The sequence below is a fragment of the Malus domestica genome, chromosome 17, assembly GCF_042453785.1.
Source record: "Malus domestica chromosome 17, GDT2T_hap1".
Lineage (NCBI taxonomy): Eukaryota > Viridiplantae > Streptophyta > Magnoliopsida > Rosales > Rosaceae > Malus > Malus domestica.
Genome location: NC_091677.1, coordinates 28443825 through 28468261, shown reverse-complemented (window position 1 = coordinate 28468261; position 24437 = coordinate 28443825). Strand labels below are relative to the sequence as shown.

Here is a 24437-nt window from a genome sequence, read left to right as displayed (position 1 = left end):
AAGACAAAGATAGGGAGAAAGCATGATATGGGATACTCTTGCTTTCGACCCTGATGATATGAGATACTCTTGTTCTTGGTGTGGCTTATTTGCTGCGGTATTATCGGGGGGAAATAAAGCTGAGTATTTCGAGAGGTTATGTTGAGGGTTCCTTTTCGAATGCGAGAAAGGGTTGAGCATTTTTGCAGGTTTGCCTGTCCGTTGAGGAGGGAGGTCAATGTATATAGGGATTTCCCAATAACAAGTAGTAATGCTATTCCTTTACCCTTCTTGGTCACAGCAATGTAGTGGGAGCTGCCAGCTTCACGTGTTTTAATTTTGTCAGAGCACTTTGAAAAAGTGGTATGTGGTATCTGGAAAGCTGATGTTACGTGTGAAGATTACAGACAAGCTTTATCTAAGGAAATCTGGCTCTCGAAGTTCTGAGAGTTGTGCCTCTTTGGTTTTCGAACAAGCAATCCCGTCAAGGATCTGACTCTCGAGATTCGGAAAGCGGTGCTACTCCGGTTTTTGAGAAAGTAATTATGTTGGGAGTCTTTTCTCGAATGTGAGTAAAGGTTGGACGTTCTTGCCAACCTGTCTTGCCGCAAAACACGGAGGTCGACACACATAGGGACTTTCCAGTTGTCAAGCAGTGGTGCTGTTCCTTTACCCTTATGGGTAATAGTAGGGTAGCTGGAACTTCGAAATTCTCGTGCCTAAACTTTGTCAGAGATCTTTGAAAAAGTTATATGTGGTACCCGAGGAGTTGATGGTGCATATGGAGAGCGGTGATTGAACAGTAAGATTCACGTTCTTTTTACTTCACCAGAAATCTTCGACAGATTGCCCGTAATTTTCGCAAAGCTGATTGTGCATGTGACAGGTGCTGACGAGGCTGAAAAAGCAGGTGCTTCTTCGATTTCTGAGATCGGCCCTCGTGGTCTCTGAGCAGCCCAGCTTTTGAGAAAGCAAACGCCTCTTCGATTTCTGAGATCGGCCCTCGTGGTCTCTGAGCAGCCCAGCTTTTGAGAAAGCAAACGCCTCTTCGATTTCTGAGATCGGCCCTCGTGGTCTCTGAGCAGCCCAGCTTTTGAGAAAGCAAACGCCTCTTCGATTTCTGAAGCTCCGTCGAGTGCAGATTTTTATAGAGGCTGGCATTAAGTTCCACAGCACACTTGAATCTCTACCAGTAGAAGCTCATTTCTTGCACTTCTAAGATCTTGATTTGTCTGACCTCTTCCTTCTTCAACACATTTGAAAATGTCTGGACCCTCTGACCGTCGTTTTGACTTGAACCTTGGAGAAGAGACAGCCACGCCTTCTCCAGACAACATATGGCGCCCATCCTTCATATCCCCTACTGGTCCTCTTACCGTTGGGGATTCTGTGATGAAGAATGATATGACCGCTGCAGTGGTGGCCAGGAACCTTCTCACTCCCAAAGATAACAGACTACTTTCCAAACGGTCTGATGAGTTGGCTGTTAAGGACTCTCTGGCTCTTAGTGTTCAGTGTGCAGGTTCTGTGTCTAATATGGCCCAACGCCTATTTGCTAGAACCCGCCAAGTTGAATCATTGGCTGCTGAAGTGATGAGTCTCAAACAGGAGATTAGAGGGCTCAAGCATGAGAATAAGCAGTTGCACCGGCTCGCCCATGACTATGCTACAAACATGAAGAGGAAGCTTGACCAGATGAAGGAATCTGATGGTAAGGTTTTACTTGATCATCAGCGGTTTGTGGGTTTGTTCCAAAGGCATTTATTGCCTTCGTCCTCTGGGGCTGTACCTGGTAATGAAGCTTCAAATGATGAACCTCCAATGCCTCCTCCTTCTGGGGTTTTGTCAAGTACTGAGGCTCCGGATAACCACCCTCCGGTGCTTTCTCTTTCTGGGGCTCTACCGACTGCTGAGACTTCCCCTAAGCAACCTTTGTGAAGGCTCCCTTTTGTTTGTTTATTTTGACTCATGTATATGTACATATTTGTGGCTTATCGAAAATATTAATAAATAAGCTTTGCTTCATTTCAACATATTGTGTTAAATACACCAAAGCCTTCTTCATAAAGTTCTTTGAATTTTTGCTTTTGTTGAAACCTGTATTGTTGAAGCTTTGTGAGTGAAGCATGTAGTTTGAGGTAGTGTTCCCTTGATTTCCCGAGTGAGGAAAACTTCTCGGTTGGAGACTTGAAAAATCCAAGTCACTGAGTGGTTGTGAGACTGCCGAGTATCAAGGTGCAGTAGCATATGGTGGGAGTCCCCCAAGTCTTCAGGCGAAGAGAGTTGCCGAATGAGGTGTCTCGCTTGTTACTAATTTGTCAAAGTAACGAATCCTTGTTTCGATGTCACACATTCGCATATGCCTTATCTAAAAATATTTCCAACTTTTGTGTGTTTGATGCTGCATGCTATTGACTAGACAAGATCAAGTGCAATTAGTAGCTTTTCTCTCTTTTTCATATTTTCTTTGGTGGAATTGCTTTTCGTTTCCACTAATCAGCCTGAGTGGATGCAAGATAACACCATTCTCTATAACTCAGATCGCAAAGTCGTCTTCATGAAAGTTGTTCCTTATCTTGTGAACTACAACATCTCCAAATTTGAGATCCATCGGAGCAGTACAACTCCAGAAATTCAGGTATGATGAGTAACTGTTCATCAATTTTCTGTTAACCCGTCATACTTGTTGTGAGCTTCTAAACTCCATTTTTTCTTGTTCATCTCAACATACTTTCTTCATCGAAGTTGTTCCTCACCTTGTCAGCTACAACATATCCAAATTTGAGATCCATCGGAGCAGTACAAATCCAGAAATTCAGGTATGATGAGTGACTGTTCATCATTTTTCTGTCAACCTGTCAGACTTGTTGTGAGCTTCGAAACTCCATTTTCTCTTGTTCAGATCAACATACTTTCTTCATCGAAGTTGTTCCTTAACTTGTGAACTACAACATATCCAAATTTGAGGTCCCTCGGAGCAGTATAACTCCAGAAATCCAGGTATGATGAGTGACTGTTTATCATTTGTCTGTCAACCCGTCAGATTTGTTGTGAGCTTTGAAACTCTATTTTCTCTTGCTCAGATCAGCATGCTTTCTTCATTGAAGTTGTTCCTCAGCTTGTGAACTACAACATATCCAAATTTGAGATCCCTTGGAGCTATATAACTCAAGAAATTTAGGTATGATGAATGACTGGTTATTATTTTTCTGTCAACCCGTCAGATTTGTTGTGAGCTTCGAAACTCCATTTTCTATTGTTCAGATCAGCATGCTTTCTTCATTGAAGTTGTGCCTCATCGTCTCTTTCATAACATATCAAAAATTCAGAATGAACTAATGGTTAAATATTTCCAGATCTTCGAAACATCATAGCAGCTTCGAAATCTGCAAGAATCCGACTGTCATGTTTGGAGCTTCAACACTTTAATTTCCGTCGCTCAAACAGAAATGGTTCCTTCTTGAAAGTTGTTCATATGCTCAAAAACTATAGGGTGTCCAAAATTCAGCTCCATTGGAGAAGAGCAGAGGTTGCAGAAATTTGATAGATGAAAGGAGGCGGAAGAGGGAGAGAGAGAAAAAGTCTCTTGGGTTGGATTTCTATTTTGGGGCAGATTCCAAGTTTTGTAGCACCTTCATTATTGATGAATTGCTTGTACTTTTGTCCATTATGAAACTTGGGACTTTGGCTTGTTGTTGGATCTATTATAATATGTTTGGAAACATATACATAATTGCTTGTTTGGTTATGACAGGGATGTTGTGGGTGTAGAACAAAACAAATGTTTGTGTTGACCTGTGTTTTTGTACAAGTTCAAGGGCATCTTGGGTTTTGTGAACAAAATTTGTTTATTTGGAGCAAGGTTTTGTGTTGAAGCTTTGTAGGTGAAGCTTTGGTGTTGAAGCTTTCTAGGTGAAGCTTTGATGGTGAAGCTTTCTGGGTGAAGCTATGTAGGTGAAGCTTTCTAGGTGAAGCTTTTTTAGGTGAAGCTTTGTAGGTGAAGCTTTTTTAAGTGAAGCTTTTCGGGTGAAGTTTTTTGGGTGAAGCTTTGTGGGTGAAGCTTTTTAGGTGAAGCTTTGTGGGTGAAGCTTTTTTAGGTGAAGCTGTTTGGGTGAAGCTTTTTGGAGGTGAAGTTTTTTTTTGGGTGAAGCTTTTTTAGGTGAAGCTTTTTGGGTGAAGCTTTGATGGTGAAGCTTTGTAGATGAAGCTTTGTAGATGAAGCTTTCGAGGTGAAGCTTTGATGGTGAAGCTTTGTAGGTGAAAGTATGTAGAGGGAGCTTTCTAGGTGAAGCTTTTTTAGGTGAAGCTGTGTAGGTGAAGCTTTTTTAAGTGAAGCTTTTCGGGTGAAGTTTTTTGGGTGAAGCTTTGTGGGTGAAGCTTTTTAGGTGAAGCTTTGTGGGTGAAGCTTTTTTAGGTGAAGCTGTTTGGGTGAAGCTTTTTGGAGGTGAAGTTTTTTTTTTTTTTTTTTTTTTTTTTTTTTTTTGGGTGAAGCTTTTTTTAGGTGAAGCTTTTTGGGTGAAACTTTTTGGATGAAGCTTTTTGGGTGAAGTTTTGGAGGTGAAGCTTTTTGGGTGAAGCTTTGTGGGTGAAGCTTTTTAGGTGAAGCTTTGTGGGTGAAGCTTTTTTAGGTGAAGCTGTTTGGGTGAAGCTTTTTGGAGGTGAAGTTTTTTTTTTTTGGGTGAAGCTTTTTTAGGTGAAGCTTTTTGGGTGAAACTTTTTGGATGAAGCTTTTTGGGTGAAGTTTTGGAGGTGAAGCTTTTCGGGTGAAGCTTTTTGGATGAAGCTGTTTTTTTTTTTTTTTGGCGCTTGACACGGTCTTCATTTGCTTGTTTTGTAGTGACTGTGGAAGACGGATTGCTTTCTGATTGAGAAGGGTTCCGGCATCGCTTTGCACCATCTTCATGTGGGTAATATAGGAACTTCCTTATGTTTTGATCATGCATGTAGTGATAGAATTTGTTTCTTCTTATTGTAGATGTCAGAGCCTGGAAGTTCTAGTGATGAGGGCTCTTCTAGCTTTAGCTCTAAGTCTGAGTTTGCAATGTCGGAGTCTTCAGGGTCTTTGTTAGAGTCCTGTACTAGAGAAACATTGGATGATCTTCCCAACCGTCAAACTTTAGCTATTGCTAGTTCTTCCTCCATGGCGTTGGGTGAGGGGGTTTCTCCTGATATGTCTTTGCCTCGGCGGAGGCATGGTTATAAGCCTGCGCCATCACCTCAGAGTAAGTCTTCCAAGTATTGGCATTGATCATGTATTTAAAGAAACAATCACGTAGGCCTGCCGTGAAGGCTTTGAGGGCAGTCTTGTCGTCTGCCTCGGCACACCGGGAGTATTCATGGCTGAAGCGGCCAGCATACATACGTAATGACTCGTCTGGCCTCTGGCGGATAGTGTACAGGTCATCTGCAGAGTGCAAGCGATCGGTTTGGAAAATGTGTTGGGAAACAAATAGTTTCCTCAATTCCTCAAATGAGTCTACCGTCTCAGGTGTAAGACGACAATACCAATTTAGAGCTCCGCCAGAGAGGGTGGAGGGGAAGAGAAGACATCGCTCTTCGTCGGTGTGCATCCGGTATGCCATGGTGGACTCAAAGAGGTTAAGGTGCTCAATCGGGTCCTCTTTTCCAGTATAAAGTTGCAAGCCAAGCTTCTGCTTTGTCTTTGCTTGAAGGAGGGTGTTGAGGATCCTCCTTGTAAGAGGGCCAGGCCTGGGTTGGTTCCAGTCAGGTATTTCAGCCTGACGTTCAGCCTTCAACTTGTTTACTTCCTCAAGAAGTTGTAGGACAAGGGGGTCATGAGCAGAGTTATGTGCCACTGGAGCTTTCTTTCGTAAATCTCCATCTCCTCTTGGAATTAGGAAGGTTTGATCAAGGGCATGTGATTTTTCCCTGGACTCGCTGTACTGGCTTCCAGGGTATGTCTGTCGGAACACCTCTGAGTCCCCTGTACCCTCATGTCTCTCTAGGACTTGTTGCCCCTTCCCCAAGTTGGTGGCCGGCTCGGGCCGTGGCAGGGGACCGAGTCTCTCAGAAATCCTTGGGTCATTGATCTTTGAGCTTATATGGATGGAATTCTCTCGACGTTGCTTCAGGAAATCCCGACAATCGCGAAAGACGGCTTTCGATCCTTCTGCCCCTTCAGCAAAGAGGTGTCTCCCTCCGCTTCTCATGGTTCGGGTCGAAGCAACTGGGTTAAGAGAAGCCTCATGTTGATTATCAAATCGAGGGGTAATTTGTTCCCTATCAGGGATATCTATGTCGAATGCATGTGACCCTCCATGTTGGAGGGCACCCAGTTGATGGTTGACTTCCACGGGGGCAACAAGCTCGCGTGTCTGAGCTTGCTTAGCTTCGTGAAGTGTCTCGAAGAGCTTCTCATATTGCTCCTGGAAGACCTCATTCCTCATTGCTATCTTGTTGTTCTGAGCTTCCAACTCATCGACTTTAGCTTGAAGAAGAACTCGTTTTCCTTCCTTCTTTCGTTGTTTCGCACTATGTGCAAGGGGGGTGTCATTCTGTGTGCTGTGGCTTCCTTCGCTTCCCATGCTGGAGAGGGATGCCTGATCAAAAGAAAGTGTACGAATGATAGAAACCAGCTTGACACAGCTGAAGAGAGTAGGAATAAGTGTCGTTTCCCACAGACGGCGCCAAATGTTGATGCACAAAATCAGCGAAGACTTTGGTACAACAGAAAGTGTCAGGTTTTGTGACCTTCGCTTGGTTGCTTCCGTCACTAGTGAGGATAAGTACGTAAATGAATAGAGACAGAGAAGCAAACACAGGATGTACGTGGTTCACCCAGATTGGCTACGTCCACGGAGTAGAGGAGTTCTTATTAGTAGTGAAGGGTTTACACAAGTACAAAGGATCAAGCTCTCAATTTAGTGAGTTCTTGTGAATGATTTAACACAAAATGGCATTAGGCAATATTGTGGGGGAATGACCCCTATTTATAGAAAAACTTGTAGCTTTGTCACATTGACATGTGTCATGTTATGATTGGTTCTTGATGTCGACACGTGCTGCGCTCTGATTGGCTTCTAATCTTGACACGTGTCGAGTAGTGATTGGCCTCCTGGTCGGAGGGGAACTCTTCTGGGTCCTTGACAGTATAGTGTTGGCCGGTGCTCGGTAGTTTCGGGATTGGTCAAGTATGGTACAAACATCATACGTCATTTTAAACTTGTAGTACACCCATCATTTTATTTTTAACTATCAGCTCTCCTAAACGAGACTCTTAATTGATGTTCCTCATAAAATCTCCTAAAGTTAATGTTATTGGCAAAATAGACATGATAATGTAAGATTCCAACCCGCCACTTAAAGAGTGTCACACGTGCCATAATGAATTATCCTTAAGCTCAAACTTGCGATTATGTAAAGGCATATCCATTCCAATGAAAAATGACAATCATTCCTTATCTAAGAAACTTATAGCTTGTGATTCATCCTTGGAGGGCCTTTAGCTCACACCACACAAAGCCTTTCATTTCTTGACTGTAAGAATACCAAAGCAATTTTAAAGCCCACATTATTCAAATAAGAAGGGAAGAAATGGAAAGAAAACTGGAAGGAGATGGAATCATATTTCGAATTTAAGGCCCGTTTGGTTCACATAAAGGAATTGATGAATAAACAATCCTGTATCTTTAAATATTGTTTTTTCTTTCTTTCTTAAGTTTGATATTGTGGGGAAAAGGACAAATCATTTTCTTTTATTTTTCATTTTTAATTGACACAAGAAGGGAAAACAAACTTGTCTTCGTCCACAAGAAGGGAAAATGAAATCAAAGATGGGCGGATGGGTTTCGTTATTTGTGAAAACATATCAATTGGTTGAACAAGATGCTGTATATGAATCATTCACGTATTCTTCAAAACAAGATCTACAAATCTGATTGGAAGTATATCATGCAACAAACTATCTTGTTTTCTTTACTTTTGTTGGATAAGGAAGATAAATACAAAAGAAAAGAAGTGAAATAAACTTGTATAATTTCTTTATGCTTTCTGTTTTACGCTTGTCGTTCACAAGGAAAATGAAGTTAGTATTCGGTGTATAAAATGACTCAAATTCACCTTTTTATATAGGTCTTTCATCTTACACTACAGTGCACATAAATTATAGCACACGTCTCAATGAAAGGAAACTAACATTATTCACAAAGCCTTCACATGAAGCATGTGAATTCCAATCATCATCTTCCAACGCTTCATGCAGGCCTTTCCACTAGTTTTACACGAGGCATTCGTACTACTTTTACAACATAAAAATGGTGTTTATCATTCTCAAATTCATTTTATTGTCAACCAAACGCTGTTCATATAGAAGTAAAACTTACACTAGTTATCTAACCTACTAACGCTGTCGTTACATTAAAACTTAGATTTTTAATTAAAATGGTCCATAACATTGACATAACTCATCACTTTGGTCATTAAGATTTGAAATCAATAGAAGTAGTCTCTTGATTTGACACCATCAATCATTTTGGTTATTTTATGAAAAATTTCTATTAAACAAGGATGAAAATTACAAAAGTATCCTGAATTTTATAAACAATAGGCCAATTTTTTTTTACAAAAGTACCCTGAATTTTATCATTTTATCTTCATTTAATGAAGAGATCAAAACAATTAATGGCGGACAAGTTCATGAAACATTTTCAATTTCAAATTTTAAAAACTAAAGTAAAAAGTTCAGCTAATTTTAAAAACTATTTTTACTAAAAAAAAAAGTCTTTAGAACTTCCTGAAAGTTTAGCTTATTTAAGCATCCGGCGCACGTTAGCCACATCCCAACCGAGTATAAAAACGTGCTTAATCACCGAACCCTCACTCTCCCTGTTCATTTTCCTCTGAATCCCAGTCATCAATGGCGGCGGCTACTTCCTCCTTCTCTCCTGCCCTCTCCCCTGCTCCCCAATCATCCTCCGCATCCAAAACCCATGTGGCTCCCTCCAGTCTAGGGTTTTCATCCGCGGTCTCCAAGTCTCTCAGCCCTCTGAGACCCAAGGCCACCCGCGGTGGTAATAATGTCTCCGGCGGCGGCTCAGCTCTCGGAGCTCGCATGGTGTCAATGCCGTCCATTAAGCCCCCTCCTTCTCTCGATTTCGATACCTCTGTTTTCACCAAGGAGAAGATCAACCTCGCTGGTCACAACGAGGTCGCTCTCCCTCTCGCTCTCACTCTCTGTCTATTTGTACAAACACATTTATGATATTGCTTAGTTAATTTACAAATTGAGTTGATGGGTTTTGCTTGGATTTGAATAAATGGGTTGGGGAACGAGAAAGGGAAGCTTTTTATACTGCCTGATAGCTTTTGTGCATATTCTCTGTACTTATCATTAACAAACAAACACAAGCATGGTTGGAATGGAAAACAAGGCCAAAATGTTTCGTGATTTTCCCCCGATTTGTGCGAATACATGTAAACTGTATTATTTGTTGTAACCATATGCATATTGCTAATAATGATTGAGAAAGATTCCATTTGGAATTTTTTATTGATTGTGTGTGGTGGTTTTGGTGATGACTGCAGTATATTGTGAGAGGAGGAAGGGATCTGTTCCACTTGCTGCCCGATGCTTTCAAAGGTATTAAGCAGATTGGTGTTATCGGTTGGGGTTCTCAGGTGAATGAACTTTCTCTCATATATTTTATCTATTTGTTAAATGGTTGATTTATTGAATATCATGCTTAGTATTTGGGTCTGCATTGGTTCTTAGGTTTTCTCTCTGTTTCTGTATCCATACGGTTGTTCTCTAAGCCAATAGATTCGTTATGGTAATCCAGTATTAATTGAGAGGGGGTGGTTACGTATCATAATTCTTTTCCGTGCTTTTTTTACTGTTGTAGAATGTGAATGTATATTGTTTTTCTGTCTCACTCACTATATGTTATTTGGGTCTTTAACCTATCTTTTCCTCAGGGACCTGCTCAAGCTCAGAATCTAAGAGATTCTCTAGTTGAAGCAAAGTCTGACATTGTTGTCAAGGTAAATGCTTTTCTGTTTACACTAAAAATATATTTCATATGAAAAAATGATATGGTTACTGACTTATTTTTCAATGATATGGTTACTGACTTATTTTTCAATGTGTTGCGGGTAACTAATTTAACTTCTAGTGACTTTACAGATTGGACTCAGAAAGGGTTCTCGTTCTTTTGCTGAAGCTCGTGCAGCTGGTTTCACTGAGGAGAATGGGACTTTGGGGGATATATGGGAAACAATCTCAGGCAGTGATCTCGTGTTGCTACTAATCTCTGATTCTGCACAGGTCTGTCGATTGCACTTTTGGTTATTGTATTTCTGCTAATATTGGCTGTAACTTGTAGTTGCGGCGGCGCTTCTATTTCTGCTAAAATGATTTTGGGTCTGATAATCCATTTATCATTTTCAACCATCTCTTATCTTCTTATCCCTGGATACTGACATTTCGTATTTACTAATAAGTCACTTTGGAAAATAGGTTAATAAAGACTGAAGTACTGATATTCCGATTACTATATTGTTTTGTTTTTTCTTCGATGTAATATCGCGAACTATATGTGCTGAAAGTTGTTGAATGATGGTGTTAATAATCAAGTGTTTTTTAAGTTCTCTACCATGTGAGCTCTTAACAAGTCATTTGTTAGCATTAAACCAGAGTGGTATTAGGCTATCTGCAAGTAATTGTCATCTCATGAATATCTTCATAATTATGCATGATTTGTTTTGCTGGTTGGAAATTATGTGCTGCCATGCTAACCTAAGTAACGTTTGTTTGGTGAAGTTTCACTTTGTTGAGAATCAGGCCATATTACAGAATGTAATCTCTAATGGAATGAAGTCGTGAGTGTGTGGGTGAATGAGCCTGTTTTCTGGCTACACTAAGAAGCATATTTCTGAAAGGATTTAATTTTGTCTCATGTTGCAGGCCGATAATTATGAGAAAGTATTTTCACACATGAAACCAAATAGTATACTTGGTCTTTCCCATGGTTTTCTTCTAGGGCATTTGCAGTCAGTGGGACTTGACTTTCCCAAGAACTTCAGTGTAATTGCTGTATGTCCCAAGGGGATGGGTCCATCTGTAAGGAGACTTTATGTCCAAGGCAAAGAGATAAATGGTGCGGGAATTAATTCCAGTTTTGCAGTCCACCAGGTCAGCTCTCTCTCTCTCTCTCTCTCTCTCTCTCTGACTACATATTTTCTGGCCCAATATCCTGGATACTAAATGTGCTGTGTTTGTACAGGATGTTGATGGTAGAGCCACAGATGTGGCCCTGGGCTGGTCAGTTGCCCTTGGTTCTCCTTTCACATTTGCCACTACACTAGAGCAGGAATACAAAAGTGACATCTTTGGCGAACGAGGTATGTTTTATTCGCTACATTGTAACTTTCTTTCTCTTTTCTTTGCTGATGCTTTGAATCCAGTAAAGTTGATATCTCATCTCTTCTTCTCTGCTTTGTAGGCATATTACTTGGTGCTGTTCATGGAATTGTGGAGTCCCTGTTTAGAAGGTACACTGAAAATGGAATGAGTGAGGATTTGGCTTATAAAAACACTGTTGAATGTATAACTGGAATTGTGTCAAGGACCATCTCGGCTAAGGTACTGCCCACACATGAATTTCATTATTTGTCGTTTACATCTGTGTTCCTTGCACGTCTGTGCTTGTATGTCAATTTAAGAACAAGTGGTCATTGTTTTTATTATTTTTCCCAACAGGGAATGTTAGAGATTTACAACTCTTTGTCTGAAGATGGCAAAAAGGAATTTGAGGCTGCATATAGCGCCTCATTTTATCCATGCATGGACATCTTGTATGAATGCTATGAAGATGTTGCCAGTGGCAGCGAGATCCGCAGTGTTGTCTTGGCCGGTCGTCGCTTTTATGTATGTTCTCCATCTGTTTTCAATTGGTGAAGGCCCAAATTTTGATTATTGTTGTTTAGAAGTACATGATCCTCAGAGTCATGCAATTGATAATGAATATACCTTTGTTACAGGAGAAGGAGGGTCTGCCTGCATTCCCAATGGGTAAAATTGATCAGACCCGCATGTGGAAAGTCGGTGAGCGTGTCAGATCAACAAGGCCAGCTGGTGATCTAGGCCCATTACACCCTTTCACTGCGGGTGTTTTTGTTGCCTTAATGATGGCGCAGGTACGAGCCTAACCCTTTAGAATGGGTGAGAATGTGACATTGCAAAAGAAGAAATTAGCTTCCAACAAGCAGTTGTTCCAAGTTGCTTACAGATGAATGGGATTTTCCTTTTGTTCTGATCTCAGAGTGTAGTAGTCTATAATGATACGTTTTTTCATACTTAACTTGCCAAAATTAATAACGTTCGTCGTTGACTTTATATTGACACCAGACTAAGTTAATTAAACAGTCCGAATAGCAAGTGCGTGCCTAAAAATATTAAAATATTGGCAACAAAAGATTGGTATATGAAAATATTTTGATGTTTTTACTTTTCTCAGACTAAGATGCATATCAGGTTTAGACCTATAGTTAAGAATGTGGATTTTGTAAAGGGTTATTTTTCTGTCAATGTATCTAGTCAAAATCATGAAACATCTACTTCAAATATATATCTTAGGTCATCAACTAAACAATGAACACACGTATTGTTTCGTAATGCAAATATATATTCAGTTCCTTGGAACATAAATGCAGTGATTTTATTTTATCTTTGTCGTAGTAGAAATAAATGATTTTGTTAGTAACTGGGGATAATTTCTTCTGCATTTGATTTTAATTGCTTTTATGAATTTTCAGATCGAAGTATTGAGGAAGAAAGGACATTCATATTCGGAGATCATTAATGAAAGTGTTATTGAGTCGGTGGATTCTTTGAATCCTTTTATGCATGCACGGGGAGTTTCTTTCATGGTTGATAACTGTTCAACAACAGCTCGGTTGGGATCAAGGAAATGGGCTCCACGATTTGATTACATCCTTACTCAGCAGGCCTTAGTTTCTGTGGACAATGGTGCACCCATCAACCGAGACCTCATCAGCAACTTCATGTCAGATCCAGTGCATGGAGCCATCAAAGTATGCGCTGAACTGAGACCTACAGTTGACATTTCAGTGACTGCTGATGCAGATTTTGTGCGACCAGAGTTGCGTCAGAGCAACTAAAACTCGACGAACCTATTGCCTGAGCCGGCCTATGAATTCCGTTTGGTTCCATATTTAAGGTGTGTTGTTTGTCCTAGTTTATTCTGTTTTTACTCATCCTGTGTACTTCAACACATTGCAAGTTGTGTTTAACGCTGAATGTTGTGTTATGATTTTGCGGTAGTACTAAGTAGTTAAAATATTAATAATGTTACTGCAGATGGTGGTTCCTTAGAATGTCTGGTTATTGGTTTACGGATGTAGTTTTCAATTTTTGCATTTCTATAAGACGTGGAAAATTTTGTTAACATGTCTTCATTTCATTGACATGGGACAACACGTCGCGGTTTACCTGCCATGTAAGTTATCCATTGTCACTTATCCCTTGACCAATGGCGGAAAAGCATTGGTCGATGTGTAGTCAACGTACCCCGGAACGACCACTTTTATAGGACTGACGTGAAATTTTCTCCGATATCAATGTAAACAGAAACAGGTTGATTAACAAGCCTTCATAGCCAGTTATATTGGCTGTGTGATGGGCCTGGGTGTTGCATGTACCGTCTAACGCCGGTGTGGCGGAGCGAATCTCATGGTTTTGATGGATGAACTTAAAAGCACGCACCGTCAATGTAGCCACCGCCATATTCACCGCCGGTATCACAAAGTTTAATTCACCATTTGTAACCTGAGTAATTCCTTCAACCGCTCCCGCTGCTGCAAAAGCCCAACAGCTGCCTGAATGGATGTTTGAAAGCATTTCTTTTGATTAGTGGGAGGGCAATGCCAACTTGGACCATATGTTCTTCTGGTCACCTGAGAATAAATGTGTACTTTTGGTGTCCTAGTTTTAATCTTTCATATCAAATATAAAAGTGTGTGATCACGAGTTCATTAAATCAACTTGGACCATATGCAATTATCATAATTATCTTATAAATATTTTACAGAGACAGGTTGATACGTATCAGACTACCTACAAGGCATAAAGCTAGTAGGCATTGATTTAATTAACTAAGCTGTGGGGTAAGAGGCAGACATAGCAATCCCACAAAGTCCTTCAGCTGCAGCAACATCTCTTTGCATTCTTATGTACCCAGCTTCGCCCCATTCTGCACCCCATGAGTTCTTCACTAGCCAATACTTAGTCCCATCCTCACTCACGCCATATCCAACAGCGGTAACACCATGGTCAAGACTCGTTCCACAAGTTCCGGTGAAGACACCACTTGAATAGAATTGGAAATCAGAACCGCTAGCATCGATCGCAACGGAAACAGGTTGATGAGCAACAGCGGTTAGAAGGGCCTTTTCACTATTTGCCGGCACATCCTCAAAGCCAGTTATCTTGGCTGCAATGATGGCTTCCTTCTTGGTGTTACATGTACCATCAACACCGTTGTAGGGGTAATTAGCTTCTGTGCTAATCCCGTGATTTTGTTGGATGAACTGGAACGCATCGTCCATTAAGCCACCCTCACAACCTTGGTCTTCACCAGCGGTGTCACAATCAACGAGCTCTTGCTCAGACAAAGAGATCAATTTACCAGTTGTAAGCTGTGTAATTCCTTCAGTGGCGGCCACTGCTGAAAAAGCCCAACAACATCCTGTATTTCGATTGGAATCAAAAGTAGTTAGATTAAGGAAAAAAAATAAAAGATGAATATATATATATATAGTGTCTCTCTAAATTAATGACAAGAAACTAGACGTTTATGTACTTACCGCACTGGCCTTGGTCCTTAACGGGGGTTACAGCTCCTTTCTTCCTCCAATCCATTGTTAATGGTACGGTCACATTTTCATATTTGAAAGAAGAAGTCTTTGTGGAACACTCATGGCCCTTGAATCCATTTCTTGTGGCTTTGAACTCTTCATTTGTAAGGTCAGCAAATTGGTTGACACTTAATTTGTAAGGTTTGTTTGCATCTTTATTAGAAAATTCTATAAACGCCACATTTTCCTTGAATATCTTGAAACGAGTTTCCTTCTCATTGATGTCAGTATATATGCGACCATAACGAGCCAACCATTGCTCGTATCTCCCGTACATTGATGCATCTTGCAGACTGCGAGAAGTTGCTTCAGAAGACCAAGCTCCCAACATGAGGATCAAGCCCAAGCACATATACTCCCATAGCTGCCGGTTTAGGATCTCCATGGGTAGCTAGCTAGTGTAGTAGAAGCAAGCTGGGTTTTGGTAAAGGATATGATGATGAGCAGATATACTGAAATGGTAGACTTGCTCTGCGATTTATATACTACTCAAGGTGGTAGAGAGAATGGCGTTTATAGCAATTTCAGTGCCCCAAAAAATGATCAGCGTGGTACGTGCCTTACAAAATATGTTGATATAGACCTGTAAGATTATTATTAGTAAATTGACCCTTCATTTAATTTGGGACCTGATGCTTACCTTTTGTCCTTGTGTGCGTAATATACTTGTTCACATTGTGTTCTGAAATGTACTCGTGGATCCTCAGCCATTTTTATTTTAGTTAAGGATGGTTTGATAATCATTATTTTGTCTTTAGTTTTGTTTTATTTATTTGAAATATGAAAACCGAAATAGGTAGATTGGCAAGCCTTGAGAAGGATCTGTAAGAAATTTTTGAAATCATAAGAAAAACAACGAGACATTAGGATTACGGATTTGATAAACTAAAATTATAATAAATTAATTACAATTTACTCATCTTTGGTATACTCTTGCGGATGACAAAAAAGTCTTCTCCTTTCAACAAGCGGAAGTGTTCCAGCAATAATATGGTTTGCTTGTAATCGAACGTGTGTGTTGTGAAAGCAGGGACACCCTTATTATAGTGATTTAGGGATCCTCCAATCTTGCTTGTTATAGTAATTGGAGGAAAACACCAAATCACTATTCAATCTTAATGGTGTCCCACAAAGGCATGTACAATATGTGTTACTTAATTAGGGTTTCAATTAGTCAACTAATATATCTTGGTTCCATGATTCTTACTAACCAATATTGAATTACGTTAAAAGTTAAATATATTAAAGACCAAGTTATTGTTAGAAAATATTAGTATATTATAATTATTTGAGTTTGCTTGTTAGTTAGTGTATGGGCCTAACCCATCCGAATTAGGGTTTCTAGGTATTGCTTTCTATCAATATAGCTTATAGTTTAGCATGAATATCAAGTTATTCACAATGTAGCCTCTTAGGGTTTTGTAGCCGTTCCGACATTTTCGTTAGTTTAATAATATTCCTATTATTTAGTTAGTCTTGTTCGTTGCGCATTTTGATATTCAACTTGGTATCAGAACAGGTTAAATCCCTCGGGAATTAATCTATTTTGGGGTTGATATCGATTTGTTTGTTGTTCAGTTTCAGTTTTGTCTTTAGTTAGGGTTTTGTTGTTTGAATCTGTTTGCTCGGGGGCCACTCAGCGTTGAACCTAGAACCTAAACCTGCACCGAAACCCATTCCCCATCCAGCCGCCTTCTACTTGCTTGAACTACCAACACCACCTCGTGCAAATTCCGCCACCATTTGCTGCCCCACTATCCAAGCCCACACTGAACCAAGATCCGTTCATTGCTGCACCAGCCTACACATAGCTAAGTGCGCCACTAGTTCTCGGCAACATGAACCCAGCACTCGCGGCGTACCGTCTTGCACAACACACACCACCAGAATCTGCACCACTGCCCTGTCTTCGCACAGTATCCGCATCCCCTTCTCTGCCTGATCAGAATTTTCCACCGCTGCTGCACTCGTTCGTCTAGAAGAAAGGAATAAGGAAATAAGGAAACATATGCCAAAAAAAAAAAAAAAATAGAGAAAAAAAGAAAATAGAGAAAAAAAATTGTTTAAGGTTTTGGCCCACACGGGCAAAAGAGGAAAAATGGGTTGTGGGCTGTTTGCCGCCCATTTTGGTTGATGTCTTTGAGGCCCACATGAGTTGTCGGCCTGTTTGGAATTGTTTTGTTCGTTTGTTGGTATAATTGAGATATGAAAGTCTCGTTCGTTTAGTGACGGGTTCTTTCCATACTCTCAACTCTAGCCAGTTTGCCAGCTAGAATCAAGAATCAATTCAAGTTAAGAATCAAGAACCAGTTTGCCAGTCAAGTCAAGAATCAAGTCAAGTCAAGTTTGCATGCCTGCCAGTCCGCCTAACGGAGCCAGTCCGCATCTGCTTGTTTGCAAACTCATGTCGTATACCGCCACGAGTTTGACAGGGGGTGTTGAAAAATATTAGTATATTATAATTATTTGAGTTTGCTTGTTAGTTAGTATATGGGCCTTGCCCATCCGAATTAGGGTTTTTAGGTATTGCTCTCTATAAATGTAGCTTATACTTTGGCATGAATATAAAGTTATTCACAATGTAGCCTCTTAGGGTTTTGTAGCCGTTCCGGCATTCTCGTTAGTTTAATAATATTTCTATTATTTAGTTAGTCTTGTTCGTTGCGCACTCTGATATTCAACTGTTATTAGTAATTCGATTATAATAATTGACAACTCAACATGAGTCTTATAGGGCCTTCTCATTGCTTATCGGCACGTCTTCACAGCCAGTTATATTGACTGTAGGAGGCCCTTCGGTGTTCCATGCATCGTCTAGCACCGGCGTTGGGGTCCTTGCGGAGCTAATCACATGGTTTTGATTGATGAACTCAACGGCGCCGTCAAGGTAGCCAACACCACAACCTTGGTCTTCACCGCGGGTATCACAATCAACCACTTGTTGCTCGGACAAAGTTTAATTGACCATTTGTAAGCCGAGTAATTTCTGTAAAACAGATACTTAACACAGACCATAGATCATAGATATGCTATTAAATCACGAAGCACAAGAACAGTATTGCAGTGCAAGGACAAGAAGAAAACATACTTGCAGAATTCGATGCAGAAGAAGAAGCCATGACTGTTAGGGTATCAAGGAGGAACTGGGTTCAAGAATACAGCAGGACATGTGAAGCACCAAGCCGTGGCACTGCGTGTACAATCCAACTTCTCCATCTTTTTAAACTGTCACATGGACGCATACCAAGACACCCTCTAGACACAACCTTCTCCTCTCTGCAAAACTCAATGCTCTCCAAGTTATAGGTAATTGGAACAATAAGAGCGTGTTTTTGTGAGAGCAGGGGCTTGTGGTTTTTATACTACAAAATCTGGATTACCCTATAATAATCCTACAAGGAATACAAGACCAAATCCTTGTACAAGTATGAGTTCTATTCTCAAGCCAACAATAGAGTTTCAATCCAAACCAAAGTTGAATTAACTCTTATGAACACATTAAGACCTCTTTATACCAATCTGAAATAACAATGATTATTACTAAACTGTGAGAATCACACTCATACTCTAACATTCTCCCACTTGAGTATGATTCACAACAATAAATAATCATCACAAATTCAATATAAAGGTGATCACATAAGTGATTCATCAACACACTAGTACATAGATACAACCAGCTTACATAAACCAAAACAATGAATTTATAATTGTCTCTGCAACACAAAATACAGATTTAACTTATAAATCACAATGTCTAGTTCATGTTCATAGCAATGTATCTAAGCTCAAGAGTAAACCAAGACGTCTACTCCCACTCATATAGCCCAAAATAAAAATATCAAACATTCTTGACAGTAAGCTCTTGAAATTATTCATGATTGTATGAATAGCACAGTTATATCAATCAACAACTTTATCATATCACCAAATCTTTTGGATAACAAAAGCTTAACCTCACATACAACTTACCTATGCATTTTAAAGTATTGAACTTAAGAATCTTTTCTGATACATCCCAGAATTAACTCAAAAGTTACAATATACTTAATTTGCACTTTGTAATTATGTGAACCATTATAGCAAAACCAAACCAATTTGCTCCCACTTATCTAGGCCATACTCAACACAACCAAGTTAAGTACAAGTTAATAGCAACTGTATTAACTAAAAATCATTCCAATACAATGAATGACTAATCAGAATCCATATGGAAACCAAATTCGTTTCCTTTTGAATGCTAACATAATAGGATCCTTCTCATTACTTAAACAAATTAAGTAACACAAATAATTCAACCAATTGCTTCAATAAAACCATAAACTGGTTTTTAAGCATCCATATGAAATATAATGGCCGGCCTAAATACTCTTAGCCTTATGCTTACATTCAAACATATGATTCTCCCACTTAAGCATAAGCAGAATATACTGCACAGCTGATAAAGAAACCAGAGATATGAACCAATTGGTTCCCGATTCCTTACCTATTGCATAATCTCAGTTTAGTCATATACACCTAAACCATTATGCAAAACAGTCTATGTATCAAAAGATAGTCACAATCCATTCAGAAAAACTTATCTCACATAAACCCAAAATCACCAGTTTCAACAATGATCAAAATCAGAATAGCAAGCACAATATTTTTGCATTCAATTTGATCCTAACTAGTTCAATATATAGTTCAATATCCATCCAGCAAGATCAACCAAATTTTGATAATGTTTGGATATATATCACAACAATATGTTTTGATTAAAACGAGACAATCAAGACCACTATTTCTTCTGGAGAACTCAAAGTTCATCTTCCTCCCTATTTGTGATTTCAACCAAAACATAATGGCGAAAGCATGCATCATAAATGAAATCACAAATATTCATATACAATAAGCATGCATCTTAAACTCCATGATTTTCACAATACAATAAGCACAGGCTTCCTTATGAATTCATAAATATAGACAACAGCTCACATAAGCTAATTTGTTTATCATCCTTGTATATGGATGACACAAGCTAATTCTCAAAATTTATAGCTTGACCTATATAATCATACAAGTAAATTTTTAAGGCTAAGATCAATATATATCGCCACAAATTCTAATGTGGGTCAACTAATGAAAATAAGATCATTACAAAATAAAACCCAAATTACACCAATGTATACAGATTCTCCATATATGGACAATAACAATTCTACCCAAAACATATTTCACATATATATGTTCATATATTTTCTTGTATGCATGCATCAATATGCAACGTCTATGCACGAATACTATCTCCATATACATGTTCAATTAGCAAGAAATTCCCTACATGATACTTGAACCAAAAATTGATGCATTTAGTTTATGTATCATAAATAGGAACAATGCCATCCAAATTCCATTAGGTTTCCATTTAATATTTAGAACCACTTAGTCATTAAGCATATTTGCCAAAATTCATTCAGACAATATCAATTTATGGAGTACACATGCAGTCAAAATGATTCCATCCCAAATTGATATTCATCATATATGTCCCAACACCAAACAGACAAAAGAGAACAATAGGTGTTGTATATGAACAAGTTTTATCCTCCACCAAGACCAAATGCTACACTAATTTTTTATTTTTTATTTTTTTATTTTTATTATGTAGCAAAAGATGATTTCAAACATCTCACATAAATCACAAGTTGGCATCTATATAGGGATTTCGAGTTTAATCATGCGTTCACAATAGATATAAACAAGCATAATCGAAATAACAAAAGCCCTAATTCATCATGCTTTAACTCATCACACTATGATCATGCATATAAGAGAATAATTAATCATGCGTGAAATAGTGGACTGAATTACCTGAATGCATCACTGGACCCATATTCATCAACCCGATTGCACTTCCTCGGCTCCAAATGAATGAAACATCAATTTATCCATCAATGCTCGAGACCCATCCATGTGGATTGCCATCACCAAAGTTATCGGCCAGAATCCCGTAGGCACCAATTCCCAGAAAAGAACAATTCTCATTCAGATTTCAATAAAACAAGAGAAACAATAGAACAACGATCGAGTTAACGTCAATATGTGATATGACCCAAGTCACCCAACTCTTAGATCATATCAATATGGAGGATCAGAATGATAATATAATCTCAATATGCAGATAACATGATCTTTGTTCAATGGTTCTTAATAACACAATTAGCATATCAGAATACAAGTTTATTCATTACACTAATAGTACAAGGAGGATTAATAAACCAAAATTATCTCAATCTGCAGACATCAGAATCAACACAGCGGAAGCTATAATTTCGAAAATCAGAATTATGATGTTTAAGAGAGATGTATATAGCTAAATTACTATACTTATCCTCAAATAAGCAAGCATAAAAAAGCTCTCTCAACCCCAGATTGATAAACACGGGTTTCTCCCCTTCCAAACTGACAACGGTAAAAGTTTAAAAATAATGAAACTCTAGCTTCTGCCTTTTATGCAGCCAACAGCCAAAATTAAACTAAAGTTATTCCTTAAACGATGTCATATCACTTGTCTTTAATAATCAAGTGAACAAATTTGACCTCCAAACCAGTTCACTATTTGTTTTTTTTTTTTTGAAAAAAAAATATGAATTTGTTAAAACATACCTCTCAAAATCGAGCACAAGGATTTGCACTATTAGATGAGAATCAGTGGAAAAGATGAAGATTTGTTGTGTTTCACAAGATACGAGAAGCAAGAAAACTTCACAACCAACACAACCAAAGAGCAAAGAAAGAAGAAAGCAAAGTGCATATGCTTTTAACGGTAAAAAATTTTAAACGTTTTAAATGGGTAACGGCTCTTTTAGTGAAACGGTGTCGTTCGTATCTTTTCCTGGGTTTAGACAGTTCATGATGAACACCCATGTAATACTGATCAATTTTTGAACAAATCTTTCGAATTTAATAGCGATAATCAACTAGGCTCTGATACCACATGTAAGACAGATACTTAACACAGACCATAGATCATAGATATGCTATTAAATCACGAAGCACAAGAATAGTATTGCAGTGCAAGGACAAGAAGAAAACATACCTGCAGAATTCGATGCAGAAGAAGAAGCCATGACTGTTAGGGTATCAAGGAGGAATTGGGTTCAAGAATACAGCAGGACATGTGAAGCACCAAGCCGTGGCACTACGTGTACAATCCAACTTCTCCATCTTCTTAAACTGTCACATGGACGCATACCAAGACACCCTCTACACACAACCTTCTCCTCTCTGCAAAACTCAATGCTCTCCAAGTTATAGGTAATTGGAACAATAAGAGCGTGTTTTTGTGAGAGCAGGGGCTTGTGGTTTTTATACTACAAAATCTGGATTACCCTATAATAATCCTACAAGGAATACAAGACCAAATCCTTGTACAAGTATGAGTTCTATTCTCAAGCCAACAGTAGAGTTTCAATCCAAACCAAAGTTGAATTAACTCTTATGAACACATTAAGACCTCTTTATACCAATTTGAAATAACAATGATTATTACTAAACTGTGAGAATCACACTCATACTCTAACAATTTCTTCAACGGCTCTCGCTGCTGCAAAAGCCCAATAGCTGCCTGAATATATAGATGTTTGATTGCAAATCTTTTGATTAGTGGTAGGCCAATACCAACTTGGACCATAGGTTCTTTTGGTCATCGGGTGACTAAGATGGAGAATAAATGTGTGATTTTGGTTTTTAATCTTTCATATCAAATCTAATAGTGTGTGATCATGAATTCTTAGACACCAGATGACTAAAAAAGCGAGTCTATTAAATTTAGATGATAAATGTCCAACAATTATCTTGATTATCTTATAAATACTTTACACATACAGGTTGATACATATCAGACTACCTACAAGGCATATAGCTAGTAGGCATTGATTTAATTAACTAAGCAGTGGGGTAAGAGGCAGACATAGCAATCCCACAAAGTCCTTCAGCTGCAGCAACATCTCTTTGCATTCTTATGTACCCAGCTTCGCCCCATTCTGCACCCCATGAGTTCTTCACTAGCCAATACTTAGTCCCATCCTCACTCACGCCATATCCAACAGCGGTAACACCATGATCTAGACTCGTTCCACAAGTTCCAGTGAAGACACCACTTGAATAGAATTGGAAGTCGGAACCGCTAGCATCGATGGCGACGGAAACAGGTTGATGAGCAACAGCGGTTAGAAGGGCCTTTTCACTATTTGCCGGCACATCCTCAAAGCCAGTTATCTTGGCTGCAATGATGGCTTCCTTCTTGGTGTTACATGTACCATCAACACCGTTGTAGGGGTAATTAGCTTCTGTGCTAATCCCGTGATTTTGTTGGATGAACTGGAACGCATCGTCCATCAAGCCACCCTCACAACCTTGGTCTTCCCCAGCAGTGTCACAATCAACGAGCTCTTGCTCAGACAAAGAGATCAAGTTACCAGTTGTAAGCTGTGTAATTCCTTCGGTGGCGGCTACTGCTGAAAAAGCCCAACAACATCCTGTATTTTGATTGGAATCAAAAGTAGTCAGATTAAGGAAAAAATAAAAGATGAGTATATATATATATATATATATATATATATATACACATATATATTTGTATATGTATATGTATATATAGTGTTTCTCTAAATTAATGACAAGAAGCTAGACGTTTATGTACTTACCGCACTGGCCTTAGTCCTTAACGGGGGTTACAGCTCCTTTCTTTCTCCAATCCATTGTTGCTGGTAATGGTACGGTCACATTTTCATATTTGAAAGAAGAAGCCTTTGTGGAACACTCATGGCCCTTGAATCCATTTCTTGTGGCTTTGAACTCTTCATTTGTAAGGTCAGCAAATTGGTTGACACTTAATTTGTAAGGTTTATGTGCATCTTTATTGGAAAATTCTATAAACGCCACATTCTCCTTGAATATCTTGAAACGAGTTTCCTTCTCATTGATGTCGTTATGTACTCGACCATAAAGAGCCAACCATTGCTCGTATCTCCCGTACATTGATGCATCTTTCAGACTGCGAGAAGTGGCTTCAGAAGACCAAGCTCCCAACATGAGGATCAAGCCCAAGCACATATACTTCCATAGCTGCAGGTTTAGGATCTCCATGGGTAGCTGGCTAGTGTGGTAGAAGCAAGCTGGATTTTGGTAAAGGATATGATGATGAGCAGATATACTGAAATGGTAGATTTGCTCTACGATTTATATACTACTCAGTGCCCCAAAAAATGATCAGCGTGGTACGTACCTTAGAAAATATGTTGATATAGACCTTTAAGATTATTTTTAGTAAATTGACCTTCCATTTAATTTGGGACCTGATGCTTACCTTTTGTCCTTGTGTGCGTAATATATTTGTTCACATTGTGTTCTGAAATGTAATCGTGGATCCTCAGCCATCTTGGATTTATTTTATTTAAGGATGGTTTGATAATCATTATTTTGTCTTTACTTCTGTTTTTATTCATTTGAAATAATCTTACATGGTAACTACATACAATTTTCAACTAAAAACCAAAAATTGAAATAAAAAGTTTCGAGAG

The 24437-nt window shown here is 39.0% G+C and overlaps 2 protein-coding genes, 1 long non-coding RNA gene and 1 pseudogene across 5 annotated transcripts; 2 read left to right on the top strand and 2 right to left on the bottom strand.

Annotated features, from left to right (window-relative positions):
• Nucleotides 1–2661: 2661 nt before the first annotated feature.
• On the top strand, nucleotides 2662–3132 carry LOC139193841 (uncharacterized). The gene is made up of 3 exons (XR_011578345.1): nucleotides 2662–2798; nucleotides 2882–2979; nucleotides 3063–3132. It is a non-coding gene; the product is annotated as an uncharacterized lncRNA (long non-coding RNA).
• Nucleotides 3133–8742: 5610 nt separating this feature from the next.
• Nucleotides 8743–13994, top strand: LOC103405547 (ketol-acid reductoisomerase, chloroplastic). Of its 3 annotated transcripts, none has more exons than XR_011577859.1 (11): nucleotides 8743–9145; nucleotides 9523–9615; nucleotides 9913–9978; nucleotides 10121–10261; nucleotides 10901–11128; nucleotides 11220–11337; nucleotides 11439–11578; nucleotides 11696–11863; nucleotides 11977–12132; nucleotides 12751–13175; nucleotides 13592–13994. XR_011577859.1 is itself a non-coding variant. In XM_070816874.1 (10 exons), exons 1-10 carry the CDS (start codon nucleotides 8855–8857, stop codon nucleotides 13114–13116), a joined length of 1767 nt encoding a protein of 588 aa, XP_070672975.1. In that variant the 5' UTR covers nucleotides 8743–8854; the 3' UTR covers nucleotides 13117–13403. The 3 variants fall into 3 exon arrangements, 1 of the variants encoding a protein (XP_070672975.1); XR_011577858.1 differs by having other exon boundaries at nucleotides 13586–13994; XM_070816874.1 differs by lacking the exon at nucleotides 13592–13994 and having other exon boundaries at nucleotides 12751–13403.
• Nucleotides 13995–14044: 50 nt separating this feature from the next.
• LOC103405546 (senescence-specific cysteine protease SAG39-like) lies at nucleotides 14045–15425 on the bottom strand. The gene is made up of 2 exons (XM_070816880.1): nucleotides 14821–15425; nucleotides 14045–14702 (listed from the first exon to the last, which is right to left on the bottom strand). Exons 1-2 carry the CDS (start codon nucleotides 15254–15256, stop codon nucleotides 14110–14112), a joined length of 1029 nt encoding a protein of 342 aa, XP_070672981.1. The 5' UTR covers nucleotides 15257–15425; the 3' UTR covers nucleotides 14045–14109.
• Nucleotides 15426–22739: 7314 nt separating this feature from the next.
• On the bottom strand, nucleotides 22740–24077 carry LOC103426110 (senescence-specific cysteine protease SAG39-like; annotated as a pseudogene).
• Between the last annotated feature and the right edge of the window lie 360 nt (nucleotides 24078–24437).